General features: G+C 51.7%; 1 protein-coding gene across 3 annotated transcripts in view; it reads right to left on the reverse strand.

The window, feature by feature from the left end:
- The window catches only part of LOC139754242 (AT-rich interactive domain-containing protein 3A-like), a 141,195-nt gene that overhangs the window by 59,480 nt on the left and 57,522 nt on the right, over positions 1-24,193 (reverse strand). For all 3 annotated transcript variants that reach the window (XM_071671567.1, XM_071671566.1, XM_071671565.1), the window contains one exon: positions 10,999-11,071. In XM_071671567.1, the coding sequence (XP_071527668.1) occupies positions 10,999-11,071 (73 nt within the window). The remainder of the gene's footprint in view (positions 1-10,998; positions 11,072-24,193) is intronic.

Here is a 24,193-nt window from a genome sequence, read left to right on the forward strand (position 1 = left end):
GTACCCCGACCTGTGACTCACAACTTTCAGCACCATAACCTATTAGCCACACCTTCCAGCACCTCACCTTTCAACCACATTCTCTCTACAGCAGACCCGCAATTGACCACGTTGCCCTATACTACATACAGCAAACTGGAAACACCAATGAAGGAAAATCCTGTATTCACAGTCTTCGTAATCCTGAAGACGTGATGCACCTACAAAACTTCATGATTCATGTAATTCCTCAGCATTCAGTGTCTCTTTACACCTCCAGTAGAGGCTCTTTGATGCTCCCTCTTCCAAAAGCAGACTCGGGTTTATAGATTGAGGTTCGACAAGGTTAGAGATCTGCTAGAACCTCAAACCCCGTCTTAAGTTTCCACCCTTTGACACCAGGGGTTTTTTGCGACGGACCACGGCGAATGTTTCTGAGCATTTATCCTTTTCGTATGTCGTTTCGTCCCTCCATTTCTTCACTCTCATAATCCAGCAAGCCAGGAAGAGGCGCTCATCCAGACCTAACCTGACAATACAGATGGAGAAGGGTGCGACACGCGACAATCAGGACGTCTTCCCCATAAAGCTTAAGTTGTGAGCCTCACCGCGGCAGTAAACCATCCCGCCAGACACACGGGTCTATTTATGATCACCTCACCCCACGAAAACACACACTAGATAAGCCCCAAAATATTGAAACCCAATAAACCCCGCGCGGGGGGACAAAAACATGTCATTCGGGCGTATTTCCAAGACTGTATCCACAGAGATGGAAGGGAGGGTGAGGGCGGACCAGCCCGAGGGAGGGACACTGTCGCCCCTGCTATACACCTACACAGGGAACTGGCCACCCTTCGTGCAACACACACACACACACACACACACACACACACACACACACACACACACACACACACACATACACAAAGCTGCTCCTAAGTGGGTGCGACAGAATCAACTCATCCCTGAACTCCTCTGATCAGGTATATGTAGACCCTTAAAGTAGCTACAGGCAAACAAGCCACGTCCAACTGTGTGTGTTCACTCCATCATCACACTATCCTCAAGGGTGCGGATGAGTTCACGTCTGTCGTCTATATTTCAATAGATTCCAAGACCCTTTTCCGCTGAATAGTTTACAAAGCGCCCTTGAAGAAGCATCAATCTCCTCCCTTCAAGGGTCTGGAATCAATTACTTATACAGGTTCACGTAGATTATCCCGAAGACTTGGACAACTGTACACCAGTTCCACACAACGTTGACGGAAGGATCTTCTGCTACGAGGCAGCAAAGCCGCCCACCACGCAAGAGGTAGGAAGTGGCTATACTTTCGTAACTATATGTCGCATATTCTCTGTAAAGTCTAGAGTGCGAGAGCCTGAGTTACCCAGTCCTCTTCAACGTTTACCGAAACGGTGTCATCTCTTATGGACATGACATACCTACATCACGACGCCCTAACACAATACAAGCAGCAGCAAACATTCATCACTACAACACGCAACTACGACGAGGATTCATTCAAAATAGAATGTCTGCATCCCATGAGAAATCCACGGTTACCCTCTGAACCCATGGCAGACATGAATGCCACGTACATCATCCCATAAACTTGAACGACCATCCAATCCCACTCAGCAGAGCATCAGCCATACAAGGTATCGCATACGACGCGTGATGGCATTGGCTCCTCTCACAAGACACGTCAGCACAGGAGGCCATAAACAAATTAAACGCCCCCAGAGCACTCACAGGCACCAGTTCTGGACGAGAAGATGATTACCTCATTATCATTCTGAGCAATTATCTGCTCCATCCTAAACTACGCCTCACCCTGTTTCTAAAGCAAATATAAGAACACTACAAACACACAGAACAGAGCACTTAGAACAATCACAGCCTGCTAACCAACCACAAACTTTCATTTGCAAAACAAAACCAAAGGTCTTCTGATACCCAGCTGTTTGCTCCAGCACTTGAGTACCTCTCATCTGAACCACTCCACGACCAACCACCAACCCCGCCAATGCATAAACACGAAGCTCACCCAAGCCTCTCAGTTCAATACACTTTACTTATAAAGACCCCCAGATAAACACTCCACTGACACTACTTATTCCCCACGTAGTGACTTGTCAAGCACTACTGTGAAGGGCGGAGACTGTTCCTCAAAGGTACTGTGAAGGGTGGATGCCGTCCCGCGAGGTGAGGGAGCTACCATCAAGCTGGTAGGGCACGGCCCCTGGCAGTCCCCTTAGGCTTCACTAAACAGTATACAGACAGACGCAACTTACACGCGTATTGACGACTCCCCACCGCCAACAGAGGAAGCTGAAGTCGGTGAAAACTTTTGATCTTTGCCAGCCTTCGAAACTTTCGAGACATTTCATACTTCAGTGAGAAATATATTTGCATCATGGAGGAATCTGACCGTATCTCAGTACCTGACGTGTATCCTGTGGTTGAGGCATTGGGGAATTATTGCAGAGATGAACCGTAAGTCAAGATACCGTCTCCGGCTCTGACTCTCCGTGGTTCTCTTAATTTGAGACCTGTTGTCAATGAAACATTTAGATTTAGCGATGGAGCGTCCCTTTTTTTTTTTAATATATATGAATTTCTGATGCATTTCCATATTTATGAGACATGTTTACGAGGATGGATCGTTCCCCAGGGATTCAACAGATTCTCTCAGACGCCAAATGTTTATGAGAATTTGTCTGGTTGGCTAAAGGCTCGTCACCCACCCCGGGAGCGCATGGGACCTTCCTTCCACCCCCGCCTCGAAAGTGAAATCCTTACCTTTCTAGAGGCGAAAAATAGCCTTAAATTTCAGGAAGAAACTGAACTAGCCGAAGTTCCTTAGTTGTATCTGCCACACGGGAGTTTAGGATGAAGTTCCACGCGTTGGAGATTGGAATGGGGTGTCTCAAACCATCTCACAGACGAGGGTTGGAGACGTGTAATGCCCCCAGGACTTTTCACCATCCCCTGTGCGAGATAGCCTAGCCGAGGGGCGAGGATAGACGACCTGTGTCGTGGGATCTCCAATCAACCCAGAAGTCACACTCGTGTCCACAGGGGCGTGGGGGCTGGCTGGCTGGCTGGCTGGCGGATGGTTGGGCGTGGCGACCTTGGAGGGGCTTGACTTCGCGAACAAAGAGGTTCGTTCCGGAGGGTCATCACTGTGACTCTGGGAGACCATCAGGGACCTATTTATACTTCAGGACTGGGAGCCAGCCACTTGCTCCCCCCGTCCTGCAGCGATCACATGAATGATCCCGGGATCTTTCCAGCGACTGACCACGAAGGGGAGGTTGCTGGACCAGCAGCCTCACGTTGCATTGCGTCAATGAGTCTACCTCTATTTTTGTCCCTTTTTTTGCGTATACTGGTTTACTTCAGTATATCATGCGTACGTGGCTTTATAGGTTAGTGTTTGTACGTGTTTGTCAGTTTGTGTGTTGTATGTACGTGTTTTCAGAATGTATCTGATGTACGTACGTTTGTAGATGTTCATTTTTTGTTTACCTCATCCCTGAAGAGGTAACACAACACTCGACTCATGACACATGGTGAGGCAGCTTCAGCTTGCTCAGGGAACGAGACATTAATACATAATACTAAGGTATACATCATTACCTAAGATCTTTCTCTGATCATCATTAGCCTCTTGCTTTTTCGATGAAGAGAATATAACGTACTAATTGCTTTATTACTTCCTACAGCGTAGAGATAACGTCAGTTCTCTTCACAACGGGAGCAGCGAATCTGGACGAGTTTACGAATGCCACACATCAATTGAGGACAGCGTCTTCAGCAGCCTTTGGTCGGTTAGCTGGTTATTTAGGTATTAGATCCATCGACAACCAGGGTCTTTATAACCACCAGTCGAAGAAAATCTTGAATACCTCCTTCAGGTGTTCAAGTCAAAGACCACATGCACCGCCTCAATGTACAAACAGGGTTTGTGCACAGTCCACAAGGGTTTCCCTCCCCTCATCTCTTAGTAGAGGTTCAGGCTGACAAATGAACCTTGGGGGAGAGGAGAGGGGGATACTGAGGGTAGGGGTTCGTGTTTGGTCTTGGGGCACTAAGGCGATAGGGCCATGTTTTGTCCTGAGGTAGCAGCAGCAGAGGAGCCGTCCATATTCAAAGTAAAATTAGCGGTAGTGAGGCACTGTGGAAACGAAAACATCAAATACTATTCCACACTCAAAGTACGAGACCAGTAATGGAATCCTTGTGTTGAAGAAAAAAAGAATTCGACGTCAGTAAAGCAAAGAGTATGTGAAGGACCCTGAGGGAAGCTGTTACCAAGTCCTTGTAGCACGCTAATTTTTTTTTTCTATTTTTGTATTTACGAGGAAACAGATTAGTTTTTCTCCAGTCAACAGCCACACCCAGCGGGCCTGGCTGATGGCAGACCCGAGTCGAAGACTTTGCCGTAGGCCACAAGACCCTACTACCGTCAGCGTCTGCTTGACCAAAACACACAACTGGAGACCCACTTGATAAGATGCCTTGGTAGAAATGGAATACCTTTTTTATTGGATTTTCTTCATAATCGAAAGAACATTTACTGGAGATGACTTCGGAGGTCTTCTACCTTTGTGTAAACATATCTTTACGACTGCAAATTTATTGTTGGGTTGCCCTGAGGTTTTTTTTTCCAACCCCTTCACGAAGGTGTGTGACGAGGCTTCCAGGAAGAGGACCTGCTTTAGAACGCCGCTGGTCGACGCAACCTTCCTTCATCCATATGAGCGTAAATGATACGAGTCGGGCGGACTGTTCAGTAACGCTGCACGAACTCCTGTTCCTGACGGAGGTTCGACGGCATCTGTATCGTATCCCTCGACATCTGCAGGAGCTCGCCACGAAGTCCTGTTCCTGACGGAGGTTGGACGGCATCTGTATCGTGTCCCTCGACATCTACAGGAGGTCGGCGGCGTTAACCTGGACCCGAGGGAATGAGTTTTATCTCCTCTTCGAGTATTCCTATGGAGACTGTGCTTCAATCTGCAGATACCTCAGTGTCTCGTTCCAGCAGTGAGTTTTCCAGCATTGCCCTTGTGTGGGAGTACCGCCTGATGTGGCAAGGTGGTCTAACGCTGCTTGGTGTAACAAGATGCTAAGTGTAGCGCTGCTGGTGTAGCAGGGTAGTGTAGCGTTGCCGGTGTGGCAGGGTAGTGTAGCGCTGCTGGTGTAGCAAGGTAGTTTAGCGCTGCTGGTGTAGCAGGGTAGTGTGGCGCTGCCGGTGTAGCAGGGTAGTGTAGCGCTGCTGGTGTGGCAGGGTATTGTAGCGCTGCTGGTGTAGCAGGGTGGTGTAGCGCTGCCGGTGTGGCAGGGTAGTGTAGCGTTGCTGGTGCAGCAGAGTAGTATAGCGCTGCCGGTGTAGCAGGGTAGTGTAGCGCTGCCGGTGTAGCAGGGTAGTGTGGCGCTGCTGGTGTGGCAGGATATTGTAGCGCTGCTGGTGTAGCAGGGTAGTGTGGCGCTGCTGGTGTGGCAGGATATTGTAGCGCTGCTGGTGTAGCAGGATAGTGTGGCGCTGCTGGTGTGGCAGGATATTGTAGCGCTGCTGGTGTAGCAGGGTGGTGTAGCGCTGCTGGTGTAGCAGGGCAGTGTAGCACTGGCAGGGTATAGTGCAGACAATCGTCCAGTCATTCATCAGGACTAAGGTCAAGACAGTGGGTGCATCAGGCGCTCCTGAGTGACTCACCTGGCAGCCAACGGGCCAGAGTCATCATATAAGTGTGATATATGATGGTATGGCGCAGTGAGGGTCCTGACACCCCACCACCTCGCTCCCTACCGCCCACACCAACGCCCTCGGCTGCCCACCTCCCTCCACGATCTTCTGGATGTGAGTGCTTGGCTCTCGCGGAAGTCTCGTTTCTCCAGCGTTACGGTCAAGCACCTGAAGAGATAGTGTTTTGGGGATATAGACGTCGGGCCGTACGGGTGCGGGCATGGCGGGGCCGGCCCCCCCGCGAGGACCCCCCGCCGGCCACATTGCACGGCCGGGGACCCCCCGTGGCCCGCGCTCTGCAGGGTGCTGCCTGCCACGCCAACCTCGCCACCACTGCCCCCTTCCACAGAGGTCATATACCCCTGGCGCTACTCCCTAGCCATGGACCACGGGAGGATGGTGCCCGGCACGCTACCCTCGCCCTTACGTCACCCTCCCACAGAGGCCAGATACCCCTGGAACCACTCCCAGACCGAGGTCCACGAGAGAGCGACCCGTGTACCGGGGCAACACAGGGACGAGGCTTGCCTGCACCGGGGCCATTCCCACCACAGCCGCCCCTCCCGCGCCTTGTCCATCTTAATTTATGTTCAGTATAAGACATGATATTGACGCTGGTCAATTATCAATCACGCCGCGGCCCTCAGCCCACGACAAGGGCGCATCCCTGACCCTCAGCCCACGACAAGGGCGCACCCCTGACCCTCAGCCCATGACAAGGGCGCATCCCTGACCCTCAGCCCATGACAAGGGCGCATCCCTGACCCTCAGCCCATGACAAGGGCGCATCCCTGACCCTCAGCCCATGACAAGGGCGCATCCCTGACCCTCAGCCCATGACAAGGGCGCATCCCTGACCCTCAGCCCATGACAAGGGAGCACCCCTGGCCCTCAGCCCATGACAAGGGCGCATCCCTGACCCTCAGCCCATGACAAGGGCGCATCCCTGACCCTCAGCCCATGACAAGGGCGCATCCCTGACCCTCAGCCCATGACAAGGGCGCATCCCTGACCCTCAGCCCATGACAAGGGAGCACCCCTGACCCTCAGCCCATGACAAGGGCGCATCCCTGACCCTCAGCCCATGACAAGGGCGCATCCCTGACCCTCAGCCCATGACAAGGGCGCATCCCTGACCCTCAGCCCATGACAAGGGCGCACCCCTGACCCTCAGCCCATGACAAGGGCGCATCCCTGACCCTCAGCCCACGACAAGGGCGCATCCCTGACCCTCAGCCCATGACAAGGGCGCATCCCTGACCCTCAGCCCATGACAAGGGCGCATCCCTGACCCTCAGCCCATGACAAGGGCGCATCCCTGACCCTCAGCCCATGACAAGGGCGCATCCCTGACCCTCAGCCCATGACAAGGGCGCATCCCTGACCCTCAGCCCATGACAAGGGCGCATCCCTGACCCTCAGCCCATGACAAGGGCGCATCCCTGACCCTCAGCCCATGACAAGGGCGCATCCCTGACCCTCAGCCCATGACAAGGGCGCATCCCTGACCCTCAGCCCACGACAAGGGCGCATCCCTGACCCTCAGCCCATGACAAGGGCGCATCCCTGACCCTCAGCCCACGACAAGGGAGCACCCCTGACCCTAAGTCCATGACAAGGGTGCACCCCTGACCCTCAGCCCACGACAAGGGCGCATCCCTGACCCTCAGCCCACGACAAGGGAGCACCCCTGACCCTCAGCCCATGACAAGGGCGCATCCCTGACCCTCAGCCCACGACAAGGGAGCACCCCTGACCCTAAGTCCATGACAAGGGTGCACCCCTGACCCTTAGCCCATGACAAGGGCGCATCCCTGACCCTCAGCCCACGACAAGGGCGCATCCCTGACCCTCAGCCCATGACAAGGGCGCATCCCTGACCCTCAGCCCATGACAAGGGCGCATCCCTGACCCTAAGTCCATGACAAGGGTGCACCCCTGACCCTTTCCTCAAGATAAGGGCGAAGCGAACCTCAACCCTGTAGCCCAAGAGAGTGTTCCCAGCCCTTAGCTATGATAAGGGAGCATGATAAGGGTGGGGGAGTGAAGGGATAGGGGCGAATAATGGCGTGAGTGGAGAGAGAGAGAGAGAGAGAGAGAGAGAGAGAGAGAGAGAGAGAGAGAGAGAGAGAGGATGAGGGATGGGTTGTGAGCGCCGGTCCGACACGAGTGAGGGATGTGGGGAGGTGTAAAGCACCGACGGACAGATGCCCCACCCTCCACACCGGCCTCGCTACCTCGCAGGCAGACCCCGAAAATACGACGATCGCAAAAGCGGATCAAATAACCCGCTGAACGCCGCGTTGAGATACAATGTTGCCTCCGTAGAGACAGACCAGAAATGAACACTTGGAGTTTGTACATCCGCCTGCAGGTGTGATTACCCGCTTGTACCATACGGGGAAGTTCTTCACTCGCGGGGCCGCCCGCCCCACACAACCCCACCTTCTGTTGAACGTACGCTACTCTCATCCAACCTCTCTACCTTCTGAACTTCGCCTGTATGTACCACCTTCTTGTTCACTTCGTTCTAACCGGCACACACGTCTCGTACCGTAAAAGTATTGCTTTACGTCACCTGTCGCAAGTTTCTTGCTTCATTTCACGTTATGTCCTGTGGTTGTTCTATTCCCTACGTCCTTCAGAGAACTGGTCATTGCCTACGTCATCAATGTGGTTTACGATCTTAAAGGTTTTGATCAGGTTACCCCTCACTCTTTCTCCCTCCCCCCCACCATGGCAAGCAAATCTAAGGCTTCAAGACTCGGCTTCCTTAATTCTACTACTACTACTACTACTGCTGTCTTTGTCGCCCTCCTCTGGCTGGACCTTCTCCCTATTGGCTCTTTGCGGCTTCTGTGAGTGCGGTGACCGAACGAGCGAAGCAGAGTGTAGTTCTTGGCCTTCTGCAGGGTAGGAGAAGCTTGCTGAATCCTTGAACAATTCGACCACCAGTCCACCTTTATCAGTCCATGACCCCAGACTGTAAGTCCTCACGACCTAAGGTGGCTCTTAACCGGTTAAGTGAGAGAAATGAGGGTGAGGACCATGATGAGCCGGGAGGTGGGGGGAGAAGGGAGACGGGGAGGAACATGATGAGCGGGGGGAAGGAGAAGGAAGAGGGGAGGAACATGATGAACTGGGGAGGACGAGAGAGGGAGAGAGGAGGAATATGATGAGCCGGGAGGGCGAACGAAGAGAGAGGGGATGAACATGATGAACTGGGAGGGCGAACGAAGGGGGGGGGGGGGGTGGAGGAACATGATGAACTGAGAGGGCGAACGAAGGGAGACGGGGAGGAACATGATGAGCGGGGGGAACCGAAGGGAGAGGGGAGAGAGAGAGTCTTGCACCAGCTCAAGCATTAATAGTCTTACGTATAACCAAGTTATATGTGGCACTTGGCCGGATTCTCTGACCCACGCGCCTCGTCTTCTATCACTCTGAATGGAACTTGTGAAGTCATGTTTGCTCCTGTATCGATGCACTGCACCCACTGTACTCCCCACCTCCCCTCCCTGCAATGCATCCGTCAACCACACTACCACAGAAATGTTTCGCCTATTTACATTCAGACAAATCTAGTTCTGAAACGAGAGAACACGTCTACTGGTTGCCCCACCATGTGCCCTCCAGATCTGAAGTTTCGAGGAAACAAATGAAGACCTGAAACTTAATCCTCATGGGCGATTGTATCAGTTTCCTCTTTCCCCAGTTTCCTCAGCGCCACGTAATTGGTGTAATCCCCCAATTACGTCGACCTGAAGAAGAAAAAAAAAAAGGAGGAATTCGACATATATGTTCTTTTCCTTACCTCATCATCTCTTGTGCCTCGGATTAGTGGATTTATCTTTCCAGGGATTACAAAGGACCTGGCGGATTACCATCATTAACTGGAAGATGGGGGCCGGGGGTTGCTTTCCCGCCCCGCCCCCAGCACCCAGCACACAACCAACCCAGGTGCTCATGGAGCCAGCCTCGAAGGCTCTTGTTCACACCGACCTTGAAACAAAATCCCGGAAATGACACCAGTGTACCGAACGCAGGCAGTAACAGTCTACTGGATCTGGGTCTGGATCACTAGTGCTCCTACCTGCAGCAGGGATAAGCCAGTCTTCGACACCGTCTTTCTTAAAGAGCCTCAACTCCATTCCTTTTTTCTCTCTGTTTTCTATTTCTTAACTTGACCTTTTTCCTTGTGTGGCCCTGGGACGGCGCGACACATGACCTGGGTGGTGGGGTCTTAGACTTGTGGATAAAGGCATGTACAGCCTACCCTCCTCTCCCCCCACAACCTTCCGCAAGACCGTCTCATGACGTGTTAACAAAAACGCATCGAGACGAGAGGAAAAAGGTGGAAGAGAAATGTTTATGATAACAACCTACCTGTATCAGACTATCTTTCTTAAGGATACTCTTAAAGATACTCTTAACTTGTTGTCTAGCTCCACTTGCGTCTGATCATACTTGTTAGAGGTCCTGGCTGTGAATCACGCTGGGACCCGCTGGGGTTCAAATCCTCGGTAGGGGCAGTCGGCTCACAGTCATTGTAGCTGTTCATCGTCTCCTCAGGGTATGTCAATAAATGGGTACCTAGCGTAGGCTGTGGTGTGTGTGTGTGTGTGTGTGTGTGTGTGTGTGTGTGTGTGTGTGTGTGTGTGTCTGTGCGAAGTGCTGCCTGAACTCTTCATGTTGATGTATCATCATCAGTCAATAAGATCATGGCAACCATCGCCTCTCCTCGTCATCAGTAACTCATCAAGTAAACCCCTCTCACATGAATAAGGCACCCTCACTCCCTGCATCTACCCCAGGGTATTGCCAGGGTGGAAAACAGTGTCTTGTCATTCCCCCAGCAAGACAGAGTGGCCCTTGAGCACGACGACCCAAAGGCCTGGCCATTGATACCCAAGGGCCGTAACGTTGCTTTCAAAAGGAGGGGAATGTCGCGTTCAAGAGTCGTACTCGTCTTGCTCAAGGGTCGTATCGTCTTGCTCAAGAGTCGTACCGCCTTATCAAGGGTCGTACCCGTCTTGCTCAAGCGTTATACCCGTCTTGTGCTCTAGGGTCGTACCCGTCTTGCTGAAGGGTCGCGTTCTCTTTCCTCAACCGGATAATAACAGTAGTAGAAGTCATCCACACGACCCCCAACATACCATAGATACCAAGAGGCACACACATTACCCAACCGGCTGCCACTACTATGGGATGAGCAGGTGTGCCATGGACGGTTAACAGGGGAGCGTGGCTGGACGGTACTCACCTCTCTTCTGCATGAAGGAGAACAGCTCATCCAAGAAGTCCTTCCTCTTCACGTCGCTGTCCAACTCGTACAACTGTAAAGAGAGGAAAGGATCTCTCACGTCCGCCGTCCACATACGCACCATCAACATACAGGAAAGATCATGAAACAGTATCAAAAATTAGGAATGAAAAACAAATTTCATCTATGCATATATATTCAAATTATTTACCACTATCTGAATTCTATCTTGTGTGAAGAATCATACAAGTACTGATTTCTATTTCAAAGTAGTGTCTAAGTCAATAGCTGTAAAATAAAAAAAGAGAAAAAAAAGATTGTATTCTCACAATATCTTTCAAAAAAAAAAAGAAATTATCTGCACACAGCAAAATTTTTCAAAAAAAATGACTTCTTCAAGATAGGTCTTTCAAAGGAAAAAAAAATCATTTTCTAACAACAGCTTTCAGAGAAAGAGGCAATAATTTCTTTTACAAGATCTGTGAATTCCAGAGGCAGCAGGAACGCCCCCCTAGCCCCCCTCCTCAGGCGTCCCGGTGACGTCAGCACAAGTCTTCAGCAATTACCATTCCTCTGGAAAATCTATATACATTCAGAGCGACTACAGCTCATCCCACTACGGGGGAATTTCGTGACCTGCTGCCTGTGGCGCCTCGCGGTACTAAACTCAAAATGACGTAGATTACGTAAAGAGGCAGTGGCCGGAAATGAGAATATAAGATTGCTGTTCTTTTTATTTTTTTTGTAGCCGTAGGGTTGTAGAACAATGGAATACGTCACAACCGGATGTTGTAGATATAACCACAGTCAAATTAAGGCTAGACCACTACTTCAGTGATATGTGCTATGAGTAAATTGTCTTATAAAAAATAAAATAATATATATATATATATATATATATATATATATATATATATATATATATATATATATATATATATATATATATATATATATATCCTATGAGCGGGTGGGTTGGGCCATTCTTTCGTCTGTTTCCTTTCGCTACCTCGCCAACGCGGGAGACAGCGACAAAGTATAATAATGATAATAGAAAAATATATATATATAGTTACCTCTTATACACCGAACTTTTGCCAACCACATTTTCCTGTATAATTCCCATGGCAGTATACGTTCTCCATACTACAAGATATTCCCTTCCACTTTTTTTCAATCAGCTGGGTGTTGAGCCGGATGGAGAGGTAGTATTCTCCTTGAGTATTCTGTTTCTACCACGAATTACATAATGGTCGCTTGTAAGCCCGTCTTGTACCATAATATCTGTTACCTGCCTTCACCACGTACAGCAGGCTCTGAGGAGCGGCCACGCCACCAGCAGTTCCCGTGGCCATCGCTGGACGGGCCCCCTCTTACCTGGCCGTCGTCGCTGGCCGGGGATGAAGGAGTGCAATAATTACCATGATATCAACATTACTGGCGCCGCCCCGCGGGAGGCCAGCCACCAGTGTGGGTTATCCTCTGATAAACCTGCCAATATATTACGCCGGGCGGCCGACACGCTCCTGTCATGGACGTCAGGCACCCGCAGCGCACCGCATCTAATTGTTTCTGCGCACCTCGCCGGGGCTCGCTACTCACGACGGAGGCGCTGAAGGAGAAAGAATCGTCATCATCACAGCAGGCGGGGTGGGCGGTTGGTCTTGGAAGGAGGGCGTCTGGTGCAACATGCGGATCATGTAGGAATAGGTTGGAGGATCTTAATTAGACGTGAGGACCTGCTGGGTACGATGATGCATCGTCGGGGGCCTCGACGAAGGGCGGGGCACCAATAGAGAGGCTGGAGCATCAACAGAGGATGAGGGAAGATGCGGGTGTAGGAAAGTGCATCACTGTAAGGCACGGGGAGGTGCTAGTGGATGGTGCATGACAGTATGCAATAGGATGGCTACAGAAGCAACATCCTGCTTTTGACTGAGCCATGACGTGTTGTGGTAGACGGTACGGGCATGGGAAAGAGCAATACCCACTGCAGTAGCAGCAGCAGCAGCAGCGCCACCCTCACCAGCAGTGGGAGAGTAGGGAACGAGAGCCAGGCCTGAGGTCGGCTAGCCAGGCCAAGCCATTAACATGCCCCTCGACCGTAAAAAAAAAAATGACGGGGTTCTGATACGTAAAGACTACAGTCCGCGGCGAGATTCACAGTCAACCACACTTAATGCCTGATGGATCCGTCATACCCGGCCGTAGGCGGAGGAGGCTTGGGACGGAGGAGAGGACCTTAATGGTCGCCTCTTACCCACACAATGCCACCCCCTCCCGATGGCATCGGAACACCACATCTGGGACGTCTTATCGCACGATGGAAACAATGTGGAGCAGCTTCCTCTTCCACACGCTGTTGCTACCACTCCACGCACGACCGTCAACTCTACGCTACAGGCACGGATCCTGTGTGCCTGAACACTGCAGGAAGATGTGCTGCTGCATGGCACTACCAGCCCTCAAGATTGCCATGCAAAACAAGAAATAGACCCATTGTTACATCTGACTGTCAGCAATGAAGTCATGAATGTTCTATCCTTTCCCTCTCGAAGAACTCTTCACTGTCTACGTCATCAAGCTGATTCAAAAACTTAACGTTTATGATCTGGTGACCATTCATTTTCTTCTTGTTCATGATGGATAAAATCAATGCCTCTAGCCTTTTCCTGTTGCTGAGCATTCTTGATTCTGGTACTGTCTTTGTTGCCCTCCTCTGGACCTTGTCTATTGGTATTTCATGCTCCTTAAAGTGCGATGACCAAATATGTGGAGCATATTCTAGTTTTGTGCCAGTGGACATTTTGACTCTTACTCTTTTCCTAAGGAAAAGACTCCGTCGACTCCCAAGCATCTCTCGCACACAGTTCTGAAGTCTGCAACTTGCTGGATGATGATCACATCGGGGACTTCTTTCGCTTTGTTCCATCCTCATTATCCTACAACTAATCTTGCTGCATCTCACCAACGATGTATCACACCGACTTTGGAATTTGCTGAGGTCCCCTTGTAAGTTTGATGCAGTCCTCAGCGCGTTTTAGTTTCCTCAGAACCGACGGATCATCAGCAAATATGTTCAGGTAAGAGAGTCCAATCCTTCTGCCAAGTGTTCACATTGATCAAGAAGAGCAACGGTTCAGAACTCTATTGCTGGTGACCTCAGTCCATTTCGAGAAGGATCCTCTGGCATGCTTCCATTGTTCCACTCTACTAAGGTAATTTTGTATCTAGAGAGAGAGAGGAGTGGGAAGAGGTTCTGAGCCCAGTGAGGATTGGTCCAATCAGAAATACAATGAAATAAATCAATATGGAAGTAGAGATGATGCAACAAAATTTAGACCGAAAAAAAGTTAACTTTCTGGAATATATGATGAAGGAATCAACAACTGACGGATGACACTCACAGGACCACGAAGCTGCTTCGTGAGACAGGTCAGAAGACTCGGTTTATCGTTCCCTTCAACAGTAATTACAGGCTCTGTTGCTTCACGAAGACTAATTCTATTTCCAGGAGCTCTTAAAAGCTCGTCCTTCCTCCCACCAAGTGGTATAATCAGGTAATGAAATGTGACACCAGGAAACAGACACGAGACTCCTAAGACCAGTTCGAAGATCATATACCTCAGTGATATAATCTAGGTATATCGGATATGCCTGTGGATCTCACAGACGCTGCACCTTCAGGCAAAGACGAGGACGTGTGTCCACACTACGATGATTCCAGTTCGACTCCTGCCTTTTCCCCTTCTGGGTGCTGGAACGTCCAAATTCCAAGGTGAGGCCCTCTGGGAGTCTGTCGCTGGAACTAATGGCTCACTCTCACCTTATTATCACTCGCTACAATACACAGATAACCCATAAAAATACTCACTCACTACTTTACTGTCATATAAACCGGGTTATGTTCACAGAGCCGGTGGCTGGGAGGGAGGGGATATATACAACGCAAAGGAGAGAGGAAAAACAAATGAAGTGGTGGTCCTTTTTTTTGGCGGCGCTTTTTTATGGCCTGTCATCACTAATACACTTCAGGGAAAGACCACCCGCGCCCCGTCCTGTCCCGCTCGCTTGCCCGCCCACCTATTGGCTAAGTGTCCCGCCCGTGAGGAGATTGACACCACCGTCCCTGGAAGGTCTGTTACCACTTGCGTCCCGGACAGGAGATGAATGCCGTCGGTCTGCGGTGGCGTCGATCCTTAGGATGTCTTGCGCAGGTCCCGGGACATTGGGCGGACATAGTTTCCCTGGACATGGCGGGTGTCCCGGGACATGGCGGGCGTCCCGGGACACACCGCACGCAGCCTTCCCGGAAACGGTTCGACGCTGGCGTTTTATGAGCCAATGATACCGATGATGGCGACCACACGACCACGGGGGAGGAAATAACTCCCCCTCTCTCCCCCCAGCAGTAAATCTCCCCAGACCTTTGTCTCCCCGTCAGGAATAATCTCCCCGGCGCCTTGAAAGTCTCTGACCAATAATCTCCCACAATATTTTTTTCCCTCCCTCAATCTCAAACACTCGTGTCCTTAAAGCAAAGAAAAAAAAATGGAGTTACTGTCTTGGCTTACACCTGTCTATTACCGTCTGTTTTCCATCTACCCGTCCATTACCGTCTGTCCCACACATCCACCTGACTCGTTTCGTCTGCCCGTCTATCCCTACTATCTGCCCTCCCAATTGGTGTGAATCACCTGTCCTCACGTTCTGTCCCTGTCATCTGTCCTCCCCGTCCGTCTCTCCATATGGCCTGTCCCCTCCAGCAATTCCCATCCTTCTGTCTCAAACCACCTGTCCAGTCTTGAGTGACCGTCTGAGGTGTATGTCGTAGTGCCGTCTGTCTCAAGACACTTGTGTGAAGTTCACTGTCTCGCCTTTTAGACAGTTTTTTGTCATCTGTCCTTTGTCTATTCTCTCGCCTTCTGCTCTGTCCTTGTCACTTGTCCTCGGACCAAGCCCCTTGTCCTCGCCAAGGCTGTCACCAGACGCACCAGCGTCTATCCTCGCCACGCCCGTCACCAGACGCCCCCAAGGGATCTTCAAGACCCCGGGGCGTACACAGTGACCAATCTTCGCCATTCTGACCCACACTGGGAACAAAGTGCCTGATGTAATCAGAGTTCAAGCTTGATCAAGGAGATTGCGCAGTGAATAAGACGAGAAAGAGGAATGGAGATAAGCAAGAAGATAAAAGCCAAGAGGAAGAGATACTGAGGAGGAAAGGCAGATGTCAAGGCAAGTAATCAGATAATATCTACGACGCACAGGTCACTGATAAGGATGACTTGACAACTCCTGCCCACTGTCCCGTATTAACTTCCACTTCAAAAGACTTCACAGGTAGTGGTGTTTCGCTTCGCAGTGGCTCCACTATCCTAGCACTTCATGCATCCTATGAACACTTCAAATGCGTGTGTGTCCACTCCACAATACTGAATATACAGCAAGCCACAGTATGTGTGGATGATACCAATAAGTACCCTCCTTTACCTATACACGCAGATGAGTTTACTTAACCTCTGTGGGAGATGGTAACGCACTGATTCAAGTGTCGTGTATCACAAGTGCACCCAAGACCTCTCTCGATCACCAGGTAGCCCTGGTATGACGACAGAACACAGGACGACAGTCTGGCCGGTACTGGTAGTGGTAGGTCGAAGGAGTACCATGGTGGAAGCCAATGTATTTGGCGGTCGTCTACAGACAATGGTGGGCGGTTGGTGCATCCACCGCCCCCAAGGATGATGACGACGACTTGAACGACCCTCGTCAGATACCAAGAGGACGACTGAAAGCCGCAAGATGTGAGACACCGTCTACGACGTCTGCCAAAACGACAACTAAAGCGACTCTAAAAACAACGACCACTACTGTTCGCAGGTGCTGACACGACACAGATCATGGCCTAGACGATGACCTCAATCACCTCAAGGACAAGAGCACCAAGGATGACCCATTATGATGACGAGGTAAACAGCTTGAGACTGGGTGGCCTCATCAGCACACACGGGATTACTGGCGCGATTTACTACCGTAATAATTCACGAGGGATTTGTAGGGATAAATCCCATATTTGCGTTCCGCAGTTGAGGAGGACCGACTTGATCTGTGCGTCTGCTGCCGCCTCCTCGAAGGTCGTCCCTGATTCGTCCGAGGGACAACACCTCACCGTCAGATGAACAACTAGTTCAGGGCCACATGCGGTCAGTTCAGGGGCAAATGCAGTCACTTTAGGGCCAAATGCTGTTACTTCAGGGCCACATGCAGTTGGTTTAGGTCCACATGCTACACCAACGTAGGACCATGGCACGCCAGGCCATCTCAGAGACTAGACACACCCCCACCTCAATGCTTGACGTAGGCACTGCAAAGTAGAGATGGACCCTTGGATGTGTACAGCCCAACGACACTCACTGGAGAAGCCTTCTCGCCAGTGAATAAGACCCCTTCGCAGCCCAAGGCTGATGGCTTTACAGACGACTGTGTTACGGCAGACCAGATTAAAAGCTTCTTAGGAAACTGACGAGGCAGCGGGTGGTATAGGAGGTCTTCACAAACTACTGAGGGGTCTGTGGAACGTGCGACGCCTGTTTAAACTCAAATGATCGCACAACTTTCATAAGGTAAGCTGGGGATCGGGGTGAGGGGCCCTGAATCGGATCTCACCGAGGGACTGTGACTTCGAGTTTGTGGGGAGAGATGCAGTAGAGTCTCTCAATCACTGGCGTTGTTCTGAGGGAGGGAGGGGAGGAAGGGAGGCGCTGGTGACGGTATGAAAGGGATGAACAGCTCAAGCGAGCACTCCTCGTAGGCTGACCAGCTCAAGCGAGCACTCCTCGTAGGCTGACCAGCTCAAGCGAGCACTCCTCGTAGGCTGACCAGCTCAAGCGAGCACTCCTCGTAGGCTGACCAACTCAAGCGAGCACTCCTCGTAGGCTGACCAACTCAAGCGAGCACTCCTCGTAGGCTGACCAACTCAAGCGAGCACTCCTCGCAGAACCTCATAGATAAGTCGATAGATATACGTACGGGAGAGCCTGATTTTGAGTTCCTGCACTGACCCAGGGATGTGAGGGGAGAGCTGGATGATAAGCAGGTGGTGTCGAGGTGAGAGGGAGTCTCTGGCGGATGATGGCGAAGTCTTTTCATAGACTGACGAAGGGGGAGAAGGGAGTCTGCTGGAGGGGAACCCCGTCCACGTCTTTCAGTTCCGCGATGTCGCTGGCTGATGTCGAGCTGTCCCAGGTGGTGGAGCTTCGGTAGGGGCAACGTGACATCACAACTTGTCCCAGGACGTCAGACTGACGCACCGACACGTGACGTCACTAACGACATCAAAGTGTCCCTGAATACCAATGGCGTATCACGTGACGTCATTAAGACTTCTGCGTTCTAACGATGACGCAACACACGACGTCATCAATTAATACGCCTACAGGACTACGTGATGTAAAACGTGACATCGCTAGACTACGGCGCTCAAGGATGTCACAGGGTCGCACCACGTCACGTCAACCAGACTCCCTGGTTTACAAGGCCACGTCACACGTTACGCAAATCCCAGAAAAATGCCGAATAAAAATCTGGAGATAATACGCCTTGATGAATGACGGCAGAGGGGCGTCACCCACCCCACCCTTGAAGAGATAAAAGCTACCCTAACGACATCCCGCCAGTAGGGTGATATTAGCGTGGCTGTGGGCGGTGGTGGGCGGCAAAACCTCTACCGTCCTTGCCCAGCGTTGCCATATTGTCACGGAGAGAGAGAGGCAGTGGTTCGCAGACTATCGCTCACAATCGTACGGCCTAAATGGCACTACCGTGGTGGCCGTCCGCAGGCGAACGAAGTCATATGAGAACAAAATGAGCTGAGCACTGACTGTTGGGTCGGCCTGTTGACAACAGATAGATCAACAGGTACTGTAACAGGTCAATGGTAAGGTACAGGGAAAACAGGGAACGGGTACAGCAGGAGAGAGTAAGAGAAGAGGACCGGAGAAAACTCCGAAAAGAATATTGTGGACGAGAGAAAATCTAACCATTTTTTTCTCCCCGTGAATTCATCAGGGGGTAAATTGTCCGTCACACAGGAGGCGATCAAGCCATGGAATTCAGAGGGAGGAGTTGCAGGGGATGATGTCAGGGTACTTGACGGAGTGGATGACAAAACCAGTGTCCTCTGATTCACCTCGAAGCCTCTGATCGCCGACCCCCACAACCCCAAATCATGGTGGCCGATTGGCGGTAAAAAAAAGATAGGCCACATCGAGACCAGTTACTGAACAAGGCTTACGCTCTGCCGCGGGTGTGGAGGAAGATGCCTTTGGGAGCCACGATATACCCCTCTCCAGCAGCCCTCCCAAAGGAAGGCAATGGTAGAAGATGCCTTTGGGAGCCGCGATATACCCTTCTCCAGCTGCCCTCCCAAAGGAAGGCCATGGTAGAAGATATCTGCCTTAGGGAGCCACAATATACCCTTCCAGCAGCCCTCCCAAAGGAAGGCCATGGTAGAAGATGCCTTTGGGAGCCACAATATACCCTTCCAGCAGCCCTCCCAAAGGAAGGCCATGGTAGAAGATGCCTTTGGGAGCCACAATATACCCTCCAGCAGCCCTCCCAAAGGAAGGCCATGGTAGATGCCTTTGGGAGCCACAATATACCCTCCAGCAGCCCTCCCAAAGGAAGGCCATGGTAGATGCCTTTGGGAGCCACAATATACCCTCCAGCAGCCCTCCCAAAGGAAGGCCATGGTAGATGCCTTTGGGAGCCACAATATACCCCTCCAGCAGCCCTCCCAAAGGAAGGCCATGGTAGATGCCTTTGGGAGCCACGCTATACTCCCAAAGGAAGGCCATGGTAGAAGATGCCTCAGGGAGCCACGATATACCCTCCAGCAGCCCTTCCAAAGGAAGGCCATGGTAGATGAGCAACTTCAGGACCAGACTGGAACGTGGGGTGAGTGAGTTCCCTAAAGAAATGTAACATCAAACAGGCCATAGTTAATGCGTGTAGCGAGAACGTCACGGTGGATACACACGTTCAAGGGGAAGGCTTCAGTGGCTTTGCGTAGCCCAGCGTAACCAACTTCAAACCCTGGGATCGAAATGTATTGAATATGTCCCTAAGCCAAGGCCAAGGCGAGATCATCACTTATTTCATAACTATATTCAACTCTTGCTATATTCAACTATATTCAACTATATTCAACTCTTGCTATATTCAACAATTGCAGAGACACGGAAGGGAACACAAAAGGCACAGTGATTCGTGGGGTGAAGAAGGGGGTGGAAACATACTAGGGAAGGGGGTAAGGGGGGGAAATGAAGAGGAGGCGTGATTGAGAGGTGGTGGTTGAGGCGGGGGAAGGAACTCTTAACCACATGACCTTACTCTGCCACCAGAAACAACCACACATGAGGTGGTGGTTGAGGCGGGGGTAAGGAACTCTACCACACGAACTTTACTCACTGCCACAAGAAACAAACACACATGAGGTGGTGGTTGAGAAGGGGGGAGGGGGGAACTCTTACCACACGACCTTACTCACTGCCACCAGACTCCACCACACACCACACTGCCACACGCATAATTCGGCACATCTCGGCAACACAAGTGAGACTTTCAACCCCTTAGTTTAAGCAGAATGAAAGACAACTTCCCACTATCGCAGGAGGAGAAATTGCTACGAACCGACACAAACTTGAATGAATGCAGCTTAAATGAACCTCACCTTAGATAGTCTCCCCCTACCACACTGGCCATATCAAAGGGAAGATATGCCTAGGTATGGGGAACGTCACAGGTGCAGGAATACTTTGCCCCGGAATGCATGCTTGCCCCGGCCGGCCCCGTGGGGCCATATGCTCACACGGGTACAAAGCCCCAGACGTATGACACAGGGTAACTCCCCAGCTGAGTCGTTCTTAAAGGGTCGGTATACACATTGTGAGTCCAGAAACTCGTCCCTGTGGCATTGTTTACGCCTCATTTGCACCCCCTACCAGACAAAACAAAATCCGACCCTATCGCCTTTATTTCATTATCATGTGATAACTAGTGGGGCTGGGGCTGGCTGGGGCGGGGCGGGGCGGGGCGGGGCGGGTCAGGGGCCAATAACCAGTAATTATCACCCTCCCGGACTGACGGCGGAGCAATGTCTACATTCCTCTACATCATCACGGGACTGGGGTGCGAACCAGGGTGTGAAGATCATCGCGCGGCCTTGGCATCAAGCCGCCAGCTGGGTGCTCTATGGCTCTACAACACCAGGATGGGTGCTCTATGGCTCTACAACACCAGGCTCGGTGCTCTATGGCTCTACAACACCAGACTGGGGGTGTTCTATGGCTCTACAACACCAGGCTGGGTGCTCTATGGTTCTACAACACCAGGCTGGGTGCTCTATGGCTCTACAACACCAGGCTCGGTGCTCTATGGCTCTAGAACACCAGGCTGGGTGCTCTATGGCTCTAGAACATCAGGCTCGGTGCTCTATGGCTCTAGAACACCAGGCTCGGTGCTCTATGACTCTACAACACCAGGCTCGGTGCTCTATGACTCTACAACACCAGCCTCGGTGCTCTATGGCTCTACAGTTCTATGTAACTCCCCAACAACGTAGCTCGCCAGTGTGGAGTCCAATATGTTCTTATATTCTGTTACGAGGTAAGAATTTTCGTGGAGGCGCTACACAAACTGAGTGGGAAACAAACTTTTGAACATATAAAGAGTATGGGCAGTACATGGCAGAGCCAGGTAACACGACAGTACATGGGAAAGCCAGGTAACATGGAGGTCTACATTTCCCTCATACCAGTTCTTTCCCCTTTGTGACTCTACCCTCTTCCCTCCCCCATGACCTGCTCCCAGCCCCGCCCCCTGCCCCCAATCACCCATCAGTTCATGGGAGGGTTGGCGCGTGGGGGAGGGGAGCACATGGGTGTTGGAGCGAGGGAGGAGAGGCAGGAGACGTGCGGGAGGGACGTGTGGCGTTGCCAGTGCCACCATGCGTTCACCATCAGTAGATACGCTGATCACGGTAACTCGGGACGTGTGGCGTTGCCAGTGCCACCATGCGTTCACCATCAGTAGATACGCTGATCACGGTAACTTCCTACGAGTAAGGACACACCCACATACGCCCTTCTTTCCTGTGCAGGAAATGGAGACGCTGCGCTGAGTTTTTTCCCCTTCCTGTGCACCAAGTGGAGATGGTGTACAGAGATAGATAGATAGATAGATAGAGAGAGAGAGAGAGAGAGAGAGAGAGAGAGAGAGAGAGAGAGAGAGAGAGAGAGAGAGAGAGAGAGAGAGAGAGAGAGAGACTCCTAAACTAGCCAGCTGTTTGCAAGCAGCTGTTTTACACATCAACCTGGCTGCTGTTTACGTGTGTGTGTGTGTTTGTGTGTGTGTCTCTCTCTCTCAGCCGTGCTGACGGGAGGAGGAGGAGGAGGAGAGGAAGGGAGGGGAGAGGAAATGACTGACTGCCGTGCCTCACTAATACACCCCCCTCCTCCTGCGGCACCCGGCCAGCCAGCCAGCCAGTAATGTACAATCTTCATATTCATGCGGCCGCGTCCACGTCCAAATTATGACCCTTTTTTTTTTTTTTGATAATGTTTCGATCATTATAAATTTGTGGCGACGGACATTAACGATTAAACCCACCGTGAGACGGGCCCGGCGTAAATCACCCTTTCCCTTAAGGTTTAAATCAAGGGCGGGAGGCGTTGAAAAATGGCCCTTCCGGTCCGTGATGGGGTACGCCCGTCTTGCCCGTGTAATGAGATGTCGGAATTAAATAATGTTTGATGTGGCGGCGATAACGATCGTTAGGCAGCAGCTCAGCCTATACCGTGGCCAGGACGCTCATTACCATCCGATAATTGGCCAATAGGACAGTAGGAGGGCCGATCCCAACCAATCGCAACCCAGTATATTATTACCCCCCGTTGTGATTGGACAGGTGAGGTAATCCGACGCCCTCTCCCAGGGGCTCCCGACACACACACACACACACACACACACACACACACAATACTTCACTATCACAAGAGGCCAACTCCACACTGTGATAGCTGCGGGGTATAGGGACACATGCACCACTCCCATCACTTCCACTTCCACCCTTCTGGACCCCAGGCAGAGGGGCCACCTCCCCCAGATGCTCAGGTGCCAACAGACCAGTCGGGAACCCCAGCCACATCTTCTGCTTGCAGAGTTATGATGTGCAGGAGTGGTGGTCCACTGGTGATGCTGGTCCACTGGTGTGATGCTGGTCCACTGGTGTGATGCTGGCCCACTGGTGTGATGTTGGTCCACTGGTGTGATGTTGAGCCAATGCTGTGGTATTGGTCTACTGGGGTGAGGTTGGTCCACTGGGGTGATGTTGGTCCACTGGAAGCCGTATGGTCTCAGTGATGGCGGAGGGATGGTCCACTGACTGACTGTCGGTCCAGCGACGGATCATCATGCACCCGTGGACAACAGTGCACGTGTCTCAGCCCCTGCCAGGATACAAGCCCCTCTGTAGGAGCCTTGCTGAGCTGCGAGGGGGGTGCGCTTCACCCTTGGGGAAGCCCAGGGTCGATGCTCGAAGCGTTGGACGCTGGTTTACGCGATGATACGGCGTACGACCCCGTCTGTGGTCGCGAACACTAGCGATGGATACGAGGTCGTATGGAGGGTGAGGTGTATGGGGTGGGTGGCGGAGGCGTGGCAGTAGGGGGACGGCGTGTGTGGTGGTTGAGAGGCGCGGGCCGGCGCGGCGCTGCAGGAACACGCCCCCCACTCGGAGATGTGAGGGATGGGCGCCAGGCATGCGAGAGAAACATTCTTCAATCACAGGACGTCACACTGTGAGTCTGGCAAGCCCATCCTCATCGCCGCCGCCACCGTCGTCGGCAGTACACTGCCGCCCCTCGCCACCACCTCCACAACTACCACAATCATCACCGGCATAGGACTACCACTACTACCACCACCACAGCCACGACCAGTATCGGTACCAGGACCGCTAGGAATACATCCGCTGCCCTTCAACCACAACATCAACTCTACCACAACCACCACCATCCAACGCTGCCCGAACCACAAGCCGCCACCATCACCACTGCAAATATCCCTTGAACCACTACCATAACCACAACCATCGCGAAGTCCCACTAGGTGTTAGGGGAAACCAACAGGTAAA

The sequence above is a fragment of the Panulirus ornatus genome, chromosome 16, assembly GCF_036320965.1.
Source record: "Panulirus ornatus isolate Po-2019 chromosome 16, ASM3632096v1, whole genome shotgun sequence".
NCBI classification, from domain to species: domain Eukaryota; kingdom Metazoa; phylum Arthropoda; class Malacostraca; order Decapoda; family Palinuridae; genus Panulirus; species Panulirus ornatus.